Source organism: Oxyura jamaicensis, chromosome 2, assembly GCF_011077185.1.
Source record: "Oxyura jamaicensis isolate SHBP4307 breed ruddy duck chromosome 2, BPBGC_Ojam_1.0, whole genome shotgun sequence".
Taxonomy (NCBI): domain Eukaryota; kingdom Metazoa; phylum Chordata; class Aves; order Anseriformes; family Anatidae; genus Oxyura; species Oxyura jamaicensis.
The window spans coordinates 46,916,720-46,933,142 of record NC_048894.1 but is presented as its reverse complement, the minus strand read 5'-3'; the positions used below and the strand labels follow the sequence as shown (position 1 = coordinate 46,933,142).

The following is a 16,423-nucleotide window of genomic DNA, read 5'->3' as shown; positions in this document are numbered from 1 at the left end:
TGTAACCCAGCCAGCATATAGCATGCTTTTCAATTTAACATGTGGTAGCTAGATGGTCTTTTGCGTTATTGACTGATTCCAGCATCAAACATTATGTTTAAATTTGATCTATGTGTGTATGGGAAAGTGATTTCCCACTAAGTCGCCTGCACAAGATGAATCAGAATTTTCAATTCCCCCCCTTCTCCCCATATAAATACTGTATAGCTACTTTACCAACTTATCATTTTAGTTCTCTGTAACTAAGAATTTAAGTCCGGTTCTCACGTAGTAAGGCACCAGTAAGGCTTCATATCTCCTGATATATTATCTACAGAGAAGACAACATTTTGTTTTTGTTGTTCTTTTTGTGGCCTGATGGTGAGGAGAACTTCTAGATATTCTCATGTAAACATAGTAACAGCAGCTAGCATGTTTTTTTGTTTGTTTGTTTTCCTTTTTTAAAATTTTCATTCTTCTTACAAATCTGCTTCTATTTCCCAGTGGAAAAGGGGAGAAGGGATAACTGACAATTAGTCACCTATGCTATTTACTTATTTTTCTCAATGTTGAATATATAATATGGTTTGTAATTCTTATTTTTTCTAGTCCTTCTTTTTTACTAAATCCTTTGCAAATGGCTATTTAGCATAAGTGAAGAATATGTCATTTTGATGGCATTTCAGATAGAGCTTATGTTACATTTAAATGTACATTCTGATTGAGAAAAGATTATATATGTTATTATATGATTTCTTTTTATTTTAGGCAATTATACTTCTAACCGAACTCATCAGAGAGAACTTCAGGAACAGCAAATTGAAACAATGCCTTTTACCAGCACTTGGGGAACTTCTTTACCTCGTAGCCAGTGAGGTAAGAATGTCAAATGATCCTTACAAATTTCTTTAACAGATGTGGGGAAAAAATCCCGTGGAATAGTAGATAAAAGTAAGTGAATTTGCCATTTGTATTCTCAAGAGTTTCTTGTTCTTGTATGTTCTGTGACACTTTTTTACTTTTTAAGAAACATACCGATCCTTTCATATAGTCAATTTGATGTAAATTTAATCACATTCTTCAAATATAGAATTTTAACTTTGTGAAACAGTTCCATCAGTCACCATAATGACTGCAGGCCTCCAGGTGGCAGATGTGAGAGTTAGAAATTCTTAGCTAGAGACTTTGATTAAATAAGGTATATGAGGACAACCTATGATATCAATAAATTAATATATCTTATTTTACCATGCTTGGAATCACAATGCTGTGGAAAATGGAATAATCCTGGCCAACTTCAAAAGAAATTATGGTGATAGCTGACTAGATAGCGGACTAGATTTAAACCTACAGTCTAAAACTGATAATGTACTATAAAAAGTTACTTATAGTGAAGAAATACTATTAATAGTGGAACTGAAGATGACAGATCTGCTAAACTCTGGCCTTTCTTTTCCTTATTTGAAGAATAAAGTAGTTTCTTTAATTTAGTGGAGATGAGTGTGATTTCAAATAGAAGAAACCTAGCCCTAGCTGCTCTGAAAAATTTGTCTTAGCTGTATCATCTGATTGGTCTGAATGCTATCACGTTAGTTTTCAGTCTGCGAGGTCACTTTGTAAAGGAATGAAAGTACCAAATAGATCTGTATTTTGACATCTTATAGCTCAGCTTCCATGTTGTATTGTCCTCGTCTAGTCTCCTTTGCATGTTCCATGAGATTAAGTGGTTGCCTTTTTTTGCATATGTTAGTAAGCATCATTTTTTACTGGTTAGGCAGTTGCTAAAATCTCTGTCAAACACACATGTTCTGAGTCACAAAACATGTTCTCACATTGAGAAATTGTGTTATGACAAATAAGTCCACAGGGACAAATTATTTTTAGCTGTTTTCATTTTTTCTCAGTTTTCTTTAGAAGAAAAAAAGAGTATACTTAGCTTGCAATGTCTAATGACGTTATATAATCTTTAGCCACTAATAAAAACAAATAAACCTAAACCTCCAACTTGAAAACTATATATATATATATTTCTGAACTTCCTAATGTTTGAAGCATGATAGCTTGTTCTAAATTAAAACTCCATATTTCAGGAAGAACTATAGCAATGTGCTGAACTGCTTTGAGTTAGAAGTTATTAGAGAATAGAAAGATTTCTCTACACTTATGATCTTAAGGCACTGTGTCTTGGTAAAACTTCAAAAATATCAGTGTGATTTGTGTGCACTAACACTTCAGTTGTATTTTTTCCTTTTTTTTTTTTTTTTTTTTAAAAAAAGCTCTTTCTAAAAAGCTTTTAATTTTTCTACACTGTACCTGTGTAGCCTCAGAATACTGTAGTGTTGTAGACATTTTATTGCTGGCTGAACTGCAGAACAGTAGTATGGAATGACCTTGCCAAGATTACACACCATGTCAATGGTAATATAAGAGGTAACAGTAACGTTTATTCCCAGTTTATATCTTCAAACAGCAAAGCTTTACACCTTAACTAACATATGAACTGATTCATTAAAAACTGTACACAAGCTGTATTTTTTAAAAATTTTTCTTCCATTTTGATGTTTAGACTGCTTGATTGTCTTATCAAGTTGCTAAACGTTTATCAATTAAGCCCTTAACTTTGGGAACATACCTGGTTTTTATTTATTTATATTTTCCCCTAGCATTTTGCTAAGTGTTTCTAGGTCCTACCTCAACATTAATATGAAATAATGATAATTTCATTTTCAATTGATATAAGCATTTGAAAATCATAAATTATCCAACACTTAAACTATCAACTATCTAGGTACACAGTGATTCATTAGGTTATATTATAGGGTCTCTGCTGTTCTGTGGCTTAGAAAATACTGGAGAGTGCAGATAATCTTAGTGGAACTTTGCAATCCTAAACTTTGATATTGTTCATGTACTCGCATATCAGGTCTCATAAATAAGATCTTGCACTCTCTATATACATTTTTCTTCCAAACAGAAGCCAAGAGCAATTTAAGAGTAGCATGAGTGGACTCCAGAGAGGATGTTCTGTTACTCGTAAACATTTTGCATTAAGGGAAAGCTGTCAAGTTCTATGTATTATTTCTGTTAATTGTGTATTGTTAGTTTTTATTAGGGTGAACAACCTAAAGTTTAATGAAAACCAGCATGAGCTGTGAGCAAAATGTAGGAAGATCTTGAAATGTTTGGTGATATATCCAAAATATTCCAGAGGAGGGTGACGAAGATGGTGAAGGGCATGGAGGGGAAAACATAGGAGGAGTGGCTGAGGTCACTGGGCCTGTTCAGCCTGGAAAAGAGGAGGCTGTGGGGAGACCTCATCTCGGTCTACAACTTCCTCGTAAGGGGGAGTGGAGAGGCGGGTGACCTATTCTCCATGAACACCAGTGATAGGACCCGCAGGAATGGGGTTAAGCTGAGGCAGGGGAAGTTTAGACTAGACATCAGGAGGAGGTTCTTCACCGAGAGGGGGGTTGCGCACTGGTACAGGCTCCCCAGTGAAGTAGTCACTGCACCAAGCCTGTCTGAATTTAAGAAGAGATTGGACTGTGCACTTAGTCACATGGTCTAAACTTTTGGGTAGACCTGTGCGGTGCCAGGAGTTGGACTTGATGATCCTTATGGGTCCCTTCCAACTTGGGATATTCTATGATTCTATATGTGAATTTATTAAATATAAAATTGTGTAGGTATGCTTAGGTCATTAAGAATAGTGATAAATTTCATTTTTTATTTCTAACTTGACACTAAAACTTATAGAAAGCTATTCATATGTTTAAAGAATGGAGCTTCCAGACTGCATTGTTTCTTAAAGCTTTTTGTTTGTTTGTTTGTTTTAATACATTTAACATTTGTAGTTACATAAAACTTGTGAAAACTTCTGATTTAGTTAGATGAATAAAATGAAAAATAGGCCAAAGCTTGTTACAGCATAGGCTGTCATTTTAACTGTCTTCACTCCTAGTCTTGTCCTTCCTCTTCTAGGTGGAGGCTATAGTTTTGGAGTTGCTGATATCTCTATGATGTTAGCCTAGATATGGAACTTGTTTCGGTCAAATCATAATGATACCTGCTAAATTTGAAAATTTACAGCAGGCTACTTGGGGGAACAAAAAGAAAAGTGGAATTGCAGTATCAAAATCTTGATTCAAATAGCAGTGAATCAGCCTCTAACAGGGTGATTTCAAGGAAATATATATAAGGATCTTGGAACAGTGTTGATAGGTATTGAAGGCTATTCCATACAGTAAGTTTTATTAAATGTTTTGTATCTCTCTGAACGACTTTGATTTTTTTTCCAAAGTGAATTTACTTTATTTTAGTTGACAAACAAAAATAATTTTGTTTGTTTGCTGTAATTAAATTTAAGACAAACATTATTACATTTAACAAACAGTTGTCTCTTTCTGAGTTAATCAAAATGGTTGGGAGAAGTGCAAGACCATTTTTTATGTGCAAATCAGAAGGAATTAATGAAACCCAGAAATATTAGGACAAATTCTGTAATGGATTTTTGGAGACTTTATTTAAATTAATAAGATACCAATTTTTGTGCTACACATGAAATAGCTTTAAATAGTAATACTGCCCTGCAATTTAATATATTCTCTAGCATATGGTAATTTGAAAAGTATATAATGTGAACCTTATTAAGAATGTTACCCATTTTTATGTGGGTGAGATTATTGTGATTTTTTGATTTAATCATATCTGCTGTTGGCTTCATTTCAGGAGGAAAAAAAAGAGCACCCCAGAGAATGGTTGGTTGTTCCCTCAGCAGCTTACACTGTGCTAATGAGGTGTCTTCGGGAAGGGGTAAGGCTCTTTCATTGTCCTCAATAGAATTTCTCCACTGTAATAACCCTTTAGGCATTGTGTGAGAATTGTAGCCTGCAGCACTGCAGTAGCTTGTCAACCAAGTATTGCTCTTGAATTTAAATAATGATGATAAGACCATGACCTAAGAAGGAGATGAATGCAAAAATCCAATGTTGTTCTCTGTGCGTTCAACATTTATGTATTATTGCTTGCTTTTTGAAAATGGTAAATAAAAATTACCGTTAGTAAATATGGAATTTATTAATGCTGTGACTTTATTGTGAGAAGTGTTCTGAATGTTTGTAATACCCTCTTGCAATTTTTTTTGTATAGTTCATTTTTAAATGAGGTTTACTTTTGATTTTAAAGTGGCTGATACAGTTTTTGAAAACTGCATTTTTATCTTACTGGGCTATTAGTGCTCTTTAGAGGCCGCAAAGTAGTAACTAGTTTTATTCTGTTAAATGTGCTGTGCTATATTCTTAATTTTTCTTGGCGATGATTTAGCTGTGCTCCAAAAAGGGAAGAAAAACATGCGTATAATTCCAATCTGTAAAATGAAAAAGAATTGAGTAGAGGGTTGGCATTTACTGTTTATATGAGACCACTTGACTTTATTTTTGCCCAAGGCAAAGCTCAAGGCAGAAAAAATAATGGAGGTTGCTGGAGGGGGGAAAGCAAGAGAAATACCTTTTTTCATCTTTTTTTGAGATCTTTATTGCCTACAGATTGTGATTAATAGAGGAAGAGTCTAGATGCATTTTAACATCTTCAAATCTTCAGGTGATCAAGAGCACACAACTGTGTTTGTATTGTGGACTATTTGGAGTTCATAATTAGAGTAAAATGTTATTCAAGGCACATTAGTCAGAAGCTATTTAATTATAGATTTATTAATGGAAGACTTGCTATTTCTGAATATTAGGTGTAGAGGAACTGAAAGGAGATATCAATAAGACACTAATTAATTCTTATAGAATTAAATCAATTCTTAGTCCTGAAACATGTCAGAATTTTCCTAATAATTTATATTAATATACTTTTCTTGAAAAAAAAAAAAAAAAGGAATAGAAACACATTTCCCATGCAATTGCTTGAATTAATACTTCTGTAAACTTGAAGTTATGTCTAGGCAAACCAAGCACTGATTTCTACAGTTGCTGTTTGCGAAGGTGCTAGATGTTTGTAATGGACTTGTTTAAGTATTCATACTTGTTTGTGTGAGTACAGTGCATATGTGCGATTACAAGTTCCTCTCTCTCAGTTGTGGCTGCCTCAGCTTTCTGGAACAGCACCATTTGTAGAATCAAAAATATCTATAAATATACCAAGTATTTCATGATGTATGGGAATGAGAGAGCAACTTACTACTTACGATTATTAACTTGTACAATCTCTTTTGCTACTTTTTTTGTACCACTCCTGGAGCAACTCTCGTTATCCTCCATAGCTTTAAAAGTCACTCCTCTTTCTTGGAAAATTATATTGCAGCATCTAAAACTGGCTAGTTAAAATCATATTACTGTTAGACATCTGTTTGCAAGAGATTGTAGCTTTTTAAGGAAAGAATAATAAGATATAAAAACAAGTTCTTGTGTCAGATGCTTTGGATTTAAGGGTAAAAGAGGAATGAGCAAAGGAAAACTGAGAGAGAACGATTTTAAGGTAATCAATTTAATTTATGGTGCCCCTTTTAAACATTTGTTTGTTTCAAAACATGTAAGACTATTGAAGTAGATGTATCCAGGTTGACAGTATATCAGACTTTTCAGTCTCATTATTTAGTGAAAAACTAGATTTCACCATCTTTAGCAGAAAATGTTGCACACAAATAAATTGATTTCATGATTTTTTATGAAAAGATTTATGCAATGTCATCAAACTGACTGAGCATATAACCAAATGTCTCGTTTTTTTTTTTGTTTTTTTTTTTTTTTAAATGTGTTTGAAGCTGTAAGACTCTAGGATGTAATGTACCTCTAGAGGTCATCTAATCCAAGCTCCCGCTCAAAGCAGGTCTCAATAGACGAGATTGCTCTAGGGATGCATCCATTTGACTCTTGAAAATATCAAAGAGTGGAGGTCCAATGGCCTCCCTCGGCAACCTATCTCATAGTGGACTACCCTCACAGGAAAAAAAAAAAGTATATAATTGGAATTTCTCATGTTACAAATTGTGGCAGTTGCCTCTGTAGGCTGAACAGCTCTCTCACCTCTCCTTGTATCTCATATGTTCCAGCGCTTCTGTAATGAGGATGTAAGTGGCACGGTGGACAAGAGGAGGTCATTGAATATTGTATGCCTTGATTTTAGGAAGTCCTTTGACATGCTCTCCCACACTCCCCTTATCACCAAATTGGTGAGATATGGACTGGGTGAATCGAAGATGAGGGAGAGATGATGAGCAGATGAGACTGCTCAAGTGGTCGGTGGTGCAAAGTCCAGCTGGCAACAGCATCCCTCAGAGGACAATACTGTGTAATTTTTTCAGGAATAGCTGGAATGTATTCTCAGCAGGCTAGTGGAAAACAGCAAATGGATAGTGGAGGGGAGCAGCAGCAACAGGCTGGATGTCAGGGATGCTATTCAGAATGACCAGGGCAGGTGGGAGAAATGGGCTGATGGAGAACAAAAAGTTAATAAAAGAATTTTAAAGATGGTAGAGTATAAGACTGAGAAATTCCTTTATCAGCAGGGGATCGCAAGTTCAGATTCAGTGGACTTCAGTGCTTCTAGCACAAGGTGGAATTTGATTTCGAGTTCAGGCAAATAACAAGTGTGTTCAGTGGTGTGTCAAAATAAGGAAATTATTTTCCTTATTGGAAACTAATAATTGGTGTACTCCTAAATAAGTCAGTAAGTCCAGTCGGACATGTGTATACTTGGTAACATTGCAGTTTCTCAAAACCCATGTAATAAATATTCTGGTATTTATTACTGATATTTTCCAACAACTATTTCTAATAACGACACAACATTTCTCTTCCAGGTGTCTGTGTCTAAAGTTCAACTTTCAACTATTTGTGTGCGATCTCTAAAATAGCAGGGTCATTATTTATACAGAGGCAGGTGTTAGTTCCTACATCAATTAAGATTATTTAATGTACATATCCTCAAAACAGACTTCAAAGATTTTTCAGGGCTATTGTCCTTGTTTGTCTTGTTAAAGTTTACCTCTGTGGTCCATGGGCATTCTTGTGTGAGGAAGTCGTGAAACATGAAGGATAGTACATAATGCTTACATGGCTACCTTTTTCCTTCCATCCATTTTAATTAGTGTATTGCTCTCTCCAACTAACTGAAAGGAAGATGTGGGGAGCTGGGGGTTGGCCTCTTGCAGGTAACTATTGACAGGACTAGAGGGAATGGCCTCAAGTTGCGCCAGAGGAGGTTTAGGTTGGAAATTAGGAGACATTTCTTCTCAGAAAGAGTGGTCAGGCATTGAAACAGGTTGCCCAGGTAGGTGATGGAGTCCCCATCCCTGGGGGTGTTTGAGGAAAGGTTGGATGTGGTACTCAGGGACATGGTTTAGTGGGTGATATTGGTGGTAGGGTGATGGTTGGACAAGATGATCTTGGTCTTTTTCAACCTTAATGATTCTGTGATTCTATTATTTATTTGGAACACCTTTACTAAAGTTACCCGTGTCTCCTTCACTGTAAATATCACCCCATCTCTTATTTAAATCTCCTCGTTGACTCTACTTATATTTTTCGCTTATCATTATCACATTGAATGTTCAACCTACTCTTAACTCAATGAGATCTCAACTTTACTTTTGCCCTTCTTCACGCTTACGTTCCAGTCAATCCTCTGGTGTCTGCTCCCACTGTTTTCTCCCTTATGTTTGACCTTCCCTCCCCTCAGATCTTCTTAAGCATTTTTTAGATAGTGCCCATGGAACTGATAGCGCTTCCCATATCCAGACTGCTTTTTCATGTCGTTTTTCATTTTCCTTTTCTCACTTTGGCTTGGATTGTGTTGATGTGGCCTCATCCTTTCCTGAGACTATCATGCTGGACAGTGGTGTCAGAGACTGCGTGAAGGCCTCCTTTTAAACCTGTGTGAAAGCAGCAAGGAACTATTGGAACAGTTTTCAGGAACTTGGTGTCTGTCCCTTTCTGCTTAAAAATGGCATGTAAATATAAGATACAGTTATAAACAGTTTTAGTAATTGCTTTTTAGAACCTGGAAAAAAGAAACCACAATACAGGCAATACAATTGCATGCATAAATTAATGAATACAACTATAGCTAATTTACTGACTTTTAGAAAGTACATAACCATCTCATTTTAAGAAAGGCTGTGGAGAAAGTATTTGAACCAGAAATAGTGAATGAGGTTACAGAGGTTAGTTTTCTGTCTCTTAATGTGTTTTTCAAGGTACTGTGTAAGCAGGATTTTTAATAAATTAGATTTTACCAGTAAGTTACAATAGTGGACCTTTCTCTCTTTTATGTGGACTTCTTCCTTTATGAGGGAGCAAGATATAAATCAAAGATTTTTGGTTCTGAACTGATAAGAACTTTTAATAATAAAAGGTAACTTTAAAATATCTTCCAATATGTAATATAAGGCAATAATAAATATAAGACAACCATATAAATGATTTATAGTATATATTCCTAGACAGAGCAGTTCCTTTATGTTGAATTTGGAGGGAAAGGAGAATTTGGATGACAAGAATAGCATTATGGTCTACTTTCTCAGAAAGTATAGGATAAGTTATAGTATAAAAGTGATAGTCTGAATCATATATTTTCTCACTTTTATTTCTTCTTTATGTATCAGTTTTCTACTTTACTGACAGAATTGCCTATAATGTAAAAGTAGTAGTCTGAATCAGACACATTATCACTTCTATTTCTTCTTTAGGTATCAGTTCTTTAGTTTACTGACATAATGTTTTTTATTTTTTCCACAGAGGGTACTTAAAATGTTATTTCTACATGTTCCTTCTTTGTGGAGGCTTTATATTGCAAATTGTTGCCAAATTAAGATTTAATTCTTAAAATTGTGAATGCTTAGGATGCTACAGCTTTACTTCATTAAATTATGTTTGTACTTTCTTTTTATTCTGTATATTGTCTTAGATGAAAGGAAGAACTATATGGAAGTTGATTTAGAACGTTGGTGAAATGCATTCTTACTTCCTGAATTTTTCAGTCAGGTTTTCCAACATTTCTTTATCAGTATTACATTTTTACTAAAATGCACGTATCTATATGTAGTACAATATGGAAAAAATAATTTTTTATACTTAAGCTTTAAATGAAGTTATGATATTTTTATGTAATATTGTTGTTTAATGTAGGAACAGTGTCTTGAGCACCTCCCAGACTACTAGTGCTATGTTAGCTTTTTCATGATCAAAAATCTATATATCCACTAGATGGTCCTTTCAAAAAATGAAGGTAGATCCTTTGATAACTTTGATTTGTTTATTTTTGTGTCACAATTGGAATAGAAATGATTGAATAAAAGAAATTCTCTTTTAGCAGTTTACATCTGTTTACTGTTCTCCTATTTTGTTTTTATACTTAGGGGTCCTTTTCACTGAACATCCGTGACTAACTGAAAACAGACACATCTGCAAATGGTTAACATGGCTGAAAATTAGAAGCTCTATCTTTAGTGCAATTTATAAACCTAGTTGAAATCTAAAACAAGTGAAAGTAGAGTGCTTCCGTTTGATACAGTTCTATTCATGGATTTAGATTTGATGCAGTTCATGGTACAGTCAAAAGTAATGGTTACATACAATCTCTTTAACTGTATTTTGAAGATCCTTTTTTTTTTTTTTTTTTTTTTTTCCCACTAACATAGCGTATGTCCAGATAACTTGACAGGCTGCCTCCTTCAGTTAAGAGGTCAAATATTAGTTTAGGTCAGGCTTTCCTTCTAGAGAGCTAATTAAGCAGAAAATGGTGCAAGACTTAGTTATTTAGGCAGTGCTCGGGAACAGATCTCAAGAGAGCAAAGATGGACAATCTCATGTGGCAACAAATGGAATTATTATGACAGCCTCATTGAGTTTTTAGAGCATTGTGATCATATATAACCTTTTTCTAGCCAAAGAATTAGGACAATGTACTGCATTTATTAATTGTTGCTGCCTGTTCGAAGTAGCAATGGAACCTCAGTCAGTGTTCCCAGTGATCACTTACTGTGCAAGAGAGATTGAACTTGACTATTAACCTTTCAATTATGAATTATCAAATGCATATAGTTAAAATGATTAACTGATGTATTTTTTTTACCTTAACTGTAAGAAAGAAAGGAAAAAAGACTGAAATTTGAAAGTTCAATGCACAGAAAAAGATATAAAATGAACATTATATATAAAAAAAGTTCTCAGAAGCTTAATTTTGGTAAATATGTATAGCTATTTAGGTATTTAATAGACTGAGATGATTCACTATGTTGCAGTAATAAAAATTATGTAAAACCAGAAAAAACTAAATCCCCTTTGCTTTCATGGCTGTAAATCAGAAGTAAGTAGAAGTCAGAGTGTTATGATAGGGCATGATTTGGTTTAGATGAGAGCTGGTTCTAGTATTTCTCTTACATATTTTGAGTAGAGCTGTAGTTCCTTGGGAGAACATGATTATATTTCAAATCACAAATAAAAACTTTTTAAATAGCGCTATACCAGAGTTTCCAAACATTTCTACATCAGTGTCTGTATTTTACGATACAAATTTCTGTAGGAGGAGGAATGGGTATTGAATATATTTTTATTAAAGTGTATGTTCTCCACTTCTGGATGGCTTTTGTACCACTTTCTGAAAGGTTTCATTATCATTGCTCACAGTTGTTGGTGGGTCTGATTGTGAAGATAAATGTCAGAAATCCAAAGGGTAGTAGTAGGATAAGGTGGAGATTAGTATAAGAAAGAGCTCCATTAGATGTTATGATGAATTATTTGTGAAGCCAGGCTCTGAGGTAGACTTGACAAATTAAATTGGTTGTCCTTCTCATATTAAAATTCACTCTTGCTGAACTCATGAGTGCTATTTAAGACATTGTTGAAAGACTTCACTTATTCACAATTAAAGATGGAAGGTGAGGCAATGGACAGCCAAAAATACACGAGGAATGAATCTTCTAGTTTTCTTAAGTGAAAGCAGAGTCAAGAAAAAAAGTAAAGACTGCTTTGAAGTGATCTGTACTAAGCTTCTACTTGGGTCAGTAACAGTAATGTTGAGGAAAAATGACTGCCATGTGATTTCTGTGATACGCTGATGTCTTGTCCTTATTCTGACATGTTTTTTGTTCAATAGAGAAACTGTAGTGTGTATAGAATTATGTAGATATGTAAGCAACATTTGCAGACTCTTTGTGGTATGCATAAATAATAATTTTATTTTTTATTACAGAATCACTTAGTGGCTTTCCAAAATGATTTTGCAAATAAAATGATTTGATTAGTCCTAAAAATAGCTTGAAGTATTGAGAATCCCTTAGGGAAATTTAGGAATTACTGTAGTAAATGGGACCCAATAATTTATCTTAGACATTGGTCAGCGTTGTCTGTTTCAGGATCTGAAGAAAAGGGCATTTTGGAATAACCTGACTTGTAAGAAGGCTTTTTCTTTATCCCAATAAATTGTTGGTTGTTTTGAATAAGGAGAGTTTACTTTATTTAATTTGATTTTTCCTAATATAACTGTATGTCTCAAAATCATGCTATTCAGAGACTATTGTAGTGATGAGTTTTGGTACACACCCACATTAATTCATAAAGCACTGATCATGGAACACCTCTAATGTAACAAAGGTAACATTTAATTTGGGGTGATCATTTGGAGCAGAAAGATTTTGTATTAAATTATACTTGTATTAAATGTCTTCTTTACCGTAGGAGAGAAAGTGGGAAGTATACGATTTCTAAACATGTTCCTGTCACAAGTAGAGGTTTCTTATGAAATAACTTTGCCAAATATCAAATAGAAGTAAGAAATCACACTAAGGCAATACACATTGAATAAAGCATGGACATAGGAGTTAGTTTAAAAACAAATCAGAAATGTTACAAATATTTACATGTAAGTCTTTTATTTCCCCTTATTCCTATAGGAAGACCGGGTAGTGAACCATTTGGCAGCAAAGATCATTGAAAATGTTTGCACCACCCTCTCTTGCTATGCACAAGGATTTATTACAGGAGAAATTGGACCTGTCTTATGGTACCTTTTCACACATTCTACAGCAGATTCTTTGAAGATAACTGCTATTTCGGTAAGAAATGTCCTTTCATTATATAGAAATGTTTCATGTTTTACTTTGAAAATTATTTGTACTGAAACTGTTTAGTGTTTTTTTTTTTAGCATGTTTTCTATGTGTGTATTACATATTTTATTGAAATGTACTTACAAACAATTGAAAAGTACACATATTGCAGTCCAGTTTGATTATGTTTTTCTTACTCTTACTTGGTGTAAGAATAGACCAATACAACCTGCTTAAAAGGTCTAAATGATGGTTCAGGGAGATTTATCAGTTAGTCAGCATGTAGCATTTTGATTGAAATTCATATTCCTCTTTGTGGCAATATCTTATGAAGATGTTGCCCTTGTTCATGTTGTTCTACATTCCCTGAGATATCCTGTAACCGAAACCTAATACATCCACCCATGTTGAAAACAAGTGTATTGAAAGTTCTTGCAATTAATCATTTTCTTGAGCATATGTTTTCTTGTGCTGGTAATCATGACTTGTGTTAAAGAAGTTTAATTTTTCAAGGAATCAATAAAATCCTTGTAAAATCAAAATTTATTTTTAATGGTATATTTTAACTGAAGACATTTGAAATCATCTTGTTACTTTCTTTACAGTTGTCGAGGCTAGTCTTTGCCCTGAAGAATTTATAAGTTAATATGAGATGATTGTAAGATTAACAAAGAGCTATGACATGCGATTAGAAGGTTGGAAGAAAAAGATTTGTGAGGTAGACAGTATTTAGAAGGGCTGTGAGTTTAGCCATATGTCTTGTTTACTGAACAAAAGCCTTGGCCACCAATACAGGTAATCTTTCAGGGTTGAACAGTAAATTGACTTTTTAAAAATGAAATGTGATAACTGGATGCTGATTTCCTGACTTGCACTCAGGCTCACTAATGAATTTATTTGGGCTTCCCTGATGGAAAATTGTAAAGTTGCTGCTTCACTTGCATGCACTTAGATACACGTAGCACTGAGGTAATAAATGAGAGAGAATTAAAAGCATCTTTTAACTGTGGCCGATGAAATAAATGGTAGAAAAATAAAAATTTTAGATAATAAGTGTGAATTTATTAGGTACTGAGCCTCAACATGTGTTTTTGGCAAATACTTGCATGGAAAATAAACTGCTCAAAAACTAGGAAAATGTGTTGTCCCTTTAGAACAGTGTATTTTATTTAGTAAAATACATGTTACTGAGGCTTTTGTTCTGGGGCATCCGAATTCTTTGTAAAAGCTTGGTATTAAGACTATTATGGGTAGAGGATTACCAGTCTTTAAAAATGTGAAATACATATGTAGCCTCTATACAGAACATTTATATCTTAAACCTGCTTGTGAGTCTGGCTTTTAAGCTGATTTTACAGAAAGGCTCTTTTTTGAGACTTTAACCATTTGACGTGTGAATTTTATGCGTGCATTATGACTGTGTATATGATGAAAGACTGGAGATTAGAGTTATGATTTCCTTTACTTATTACGTATTTAAAGAAGTCTGCTCAATCTGCTTTTGTACAACTACTTTGCCATAAGGGATGCTTTCTATCTTGTGCTTTCAGTTCTTGTCAGTTATTAGACTGGGCAGTTGTTATTTGCTTGCTGCTAAATCACAGCTCTTTTTTTCTCATTCAGCTTGTCCTTGAAATTTTCCTCCTGATTCTCTGCTATCCACATGAAAACTTTCGCTACAGAAATTACCATTCCCTTGACTTCTACACTAGACTTCTCTGATAAGGGCTAGAGTAGCAGTTACACCTAATTTGTGTGCTACAGGGAGCAGTGTATTTCAGAGAACTACATTCAGCCACTGGTGAAGCAAAATCATTAAAGGAAATGACTGTGGGCTTTCTTTACCCCCGACTGAAAAGTCACTTGCTTCTTGGATGATATACCGCACTTGAGGAAGGCAGGAGAAGGATGGGGGAGTTACTTCTGTTTCTCAGAAGACTCTTCTCATCAGTGAAGACCTGTTAGAGTTTTTTGTAGCTGTCAACTCAGAAATCATTGTCATTACTGCCATATTATTTGCACACTTTGCCCTCAGGTGAAGTTTGTGGTGACTATGAGAAGGGAGGATTGTTGTTTGTCCCTGTCTATCCTCAGACTCTTTGAGGTCCCATACATCCCATCCTCCCAAGACTGTAAGGTTGAAGTGAACCATGTATAGATGTTTTCTTTGCCAGAGTATTTATGCCATGGGTAGCTAGCCTGTCTAGAGCACCAAAAGAGTTACTTTTTATTGTGTAACATCTGATGAAACGAGCCTCATGCGTTTTATATGGAAGGTGGGAAAAATGTTTAAGAGGAAGCTAAAACCTGAACTGTGTATTGCAGCCTAGATGATTTCCCCCCTCCCCACTTTTTTTTTGGTATCCATCAACAGCTACTACTGTTTACTAGTCAGAGAGGCTATTTTGACTGCTCAGTTCAGTCCATCAGTGTTGGTATTTTTGTGGTCTTTTCCAAGCGAGGAGGTTGCAAGTAGCAGAGTTTTTGGGTTGCTCTACTCAGTTCCTTCACCTCATCAATGCAGCTGTGATAGAGCAAAGTGAGCTGGATGGGCTCCTTCTTCAAGCAGGTATGTTAAATACAGTGACATGTATCGTATGTAACTGTATTTAAATTGTACTTCAGAACTGAATCATCTGGCACTCTTGGGTTGGCTCTCATTAGCCTTGTAATGATTGTCTCATTTTTGCCAAGCTCTTACCCCTTGATTTATTTTTTTTTTAATTTTTTACTTTTCACGCAAATTCAAAGATGCAAAATTCAAAATGCAAAGTCAAATCTTACTTGTCCTCAGGATCTACTCTGCAAGCCCTCTTATAGGTGACATATGTTAGTACCAATCTGTGGTTTTTAAGAGGTCATGAAGGCTGCAGTTACCAGGATTCTCTAAATGAACTCAGGTGATTTGATTAATATCCCTTCTATTAATTTTTGTCTGTCAAGCCCAGGGTTTTTTAGCAGTGCATGCTTTCGTGTCCAGAGCAGCAGTTTAAAGTGATTACCAAGTGGTGTCTGCACACTGAATTCTGCTGATGCAAATATTTCCTCAACATCTTGTGCTTGAATACATGAAAATCTGCAGTATAAATGTACATAAGGAGTATATAAGCAAAAACAAACAAAACCCACCACCTGTTTCCAACATATTTTTTTTTCCTCTGAAGGCAGCAGGCTCACTGAAGAATCATCCCTTTCCCTTGGGTAGTTACTGAGGTTGCAGTCTTGCTAGAGGTAGGGGCTAGCTCCAGGTAAATATATTGGGGAGCTTTGGATGAAAGCAACAGGGAGAGGGACTGCAAGAGCATGAGACATTGTCTTCTGCATCGGTGGTCCAACTGCTTCATTTCTTATTTTTCTTGTCTTGATGGAAATTATGGCTATCTATATAGCAGATT

At 34.9% G+C, this 16,423-nt stretch overlaps 1 protein-coding gene across 6 annotated transcripts in view; it reads left to right on the top strand.

The window, feature by feature from the left end:
- The window catches only part of ULK4 (unc-51 like kinase 4), a 240,376-nt gene that overhangs the window by 46,919 nt on the left and 177,034 nt on the right, over positions 1–16,423 (top strand). For all 6 annotated transcript variants that reach the window (XM_035316467.1, XM_035316466.1, XM_035316465.1 and 3 more), the window contains exons 18-20: positions 748–855; positions 4,708–4,791; positions 12,875–13,036. In XM_035316467.1, the coding sequence (XP_035172358.1) occupies positions 748–855; positions 4,708–4,791; positions 12,875–13,036 (354 nt within the window). The remainder of the gene's footprint in view (positions 1–747; positions 856–4,707; positions 4,792–12,874; positions 13,037–16,423) is intronic.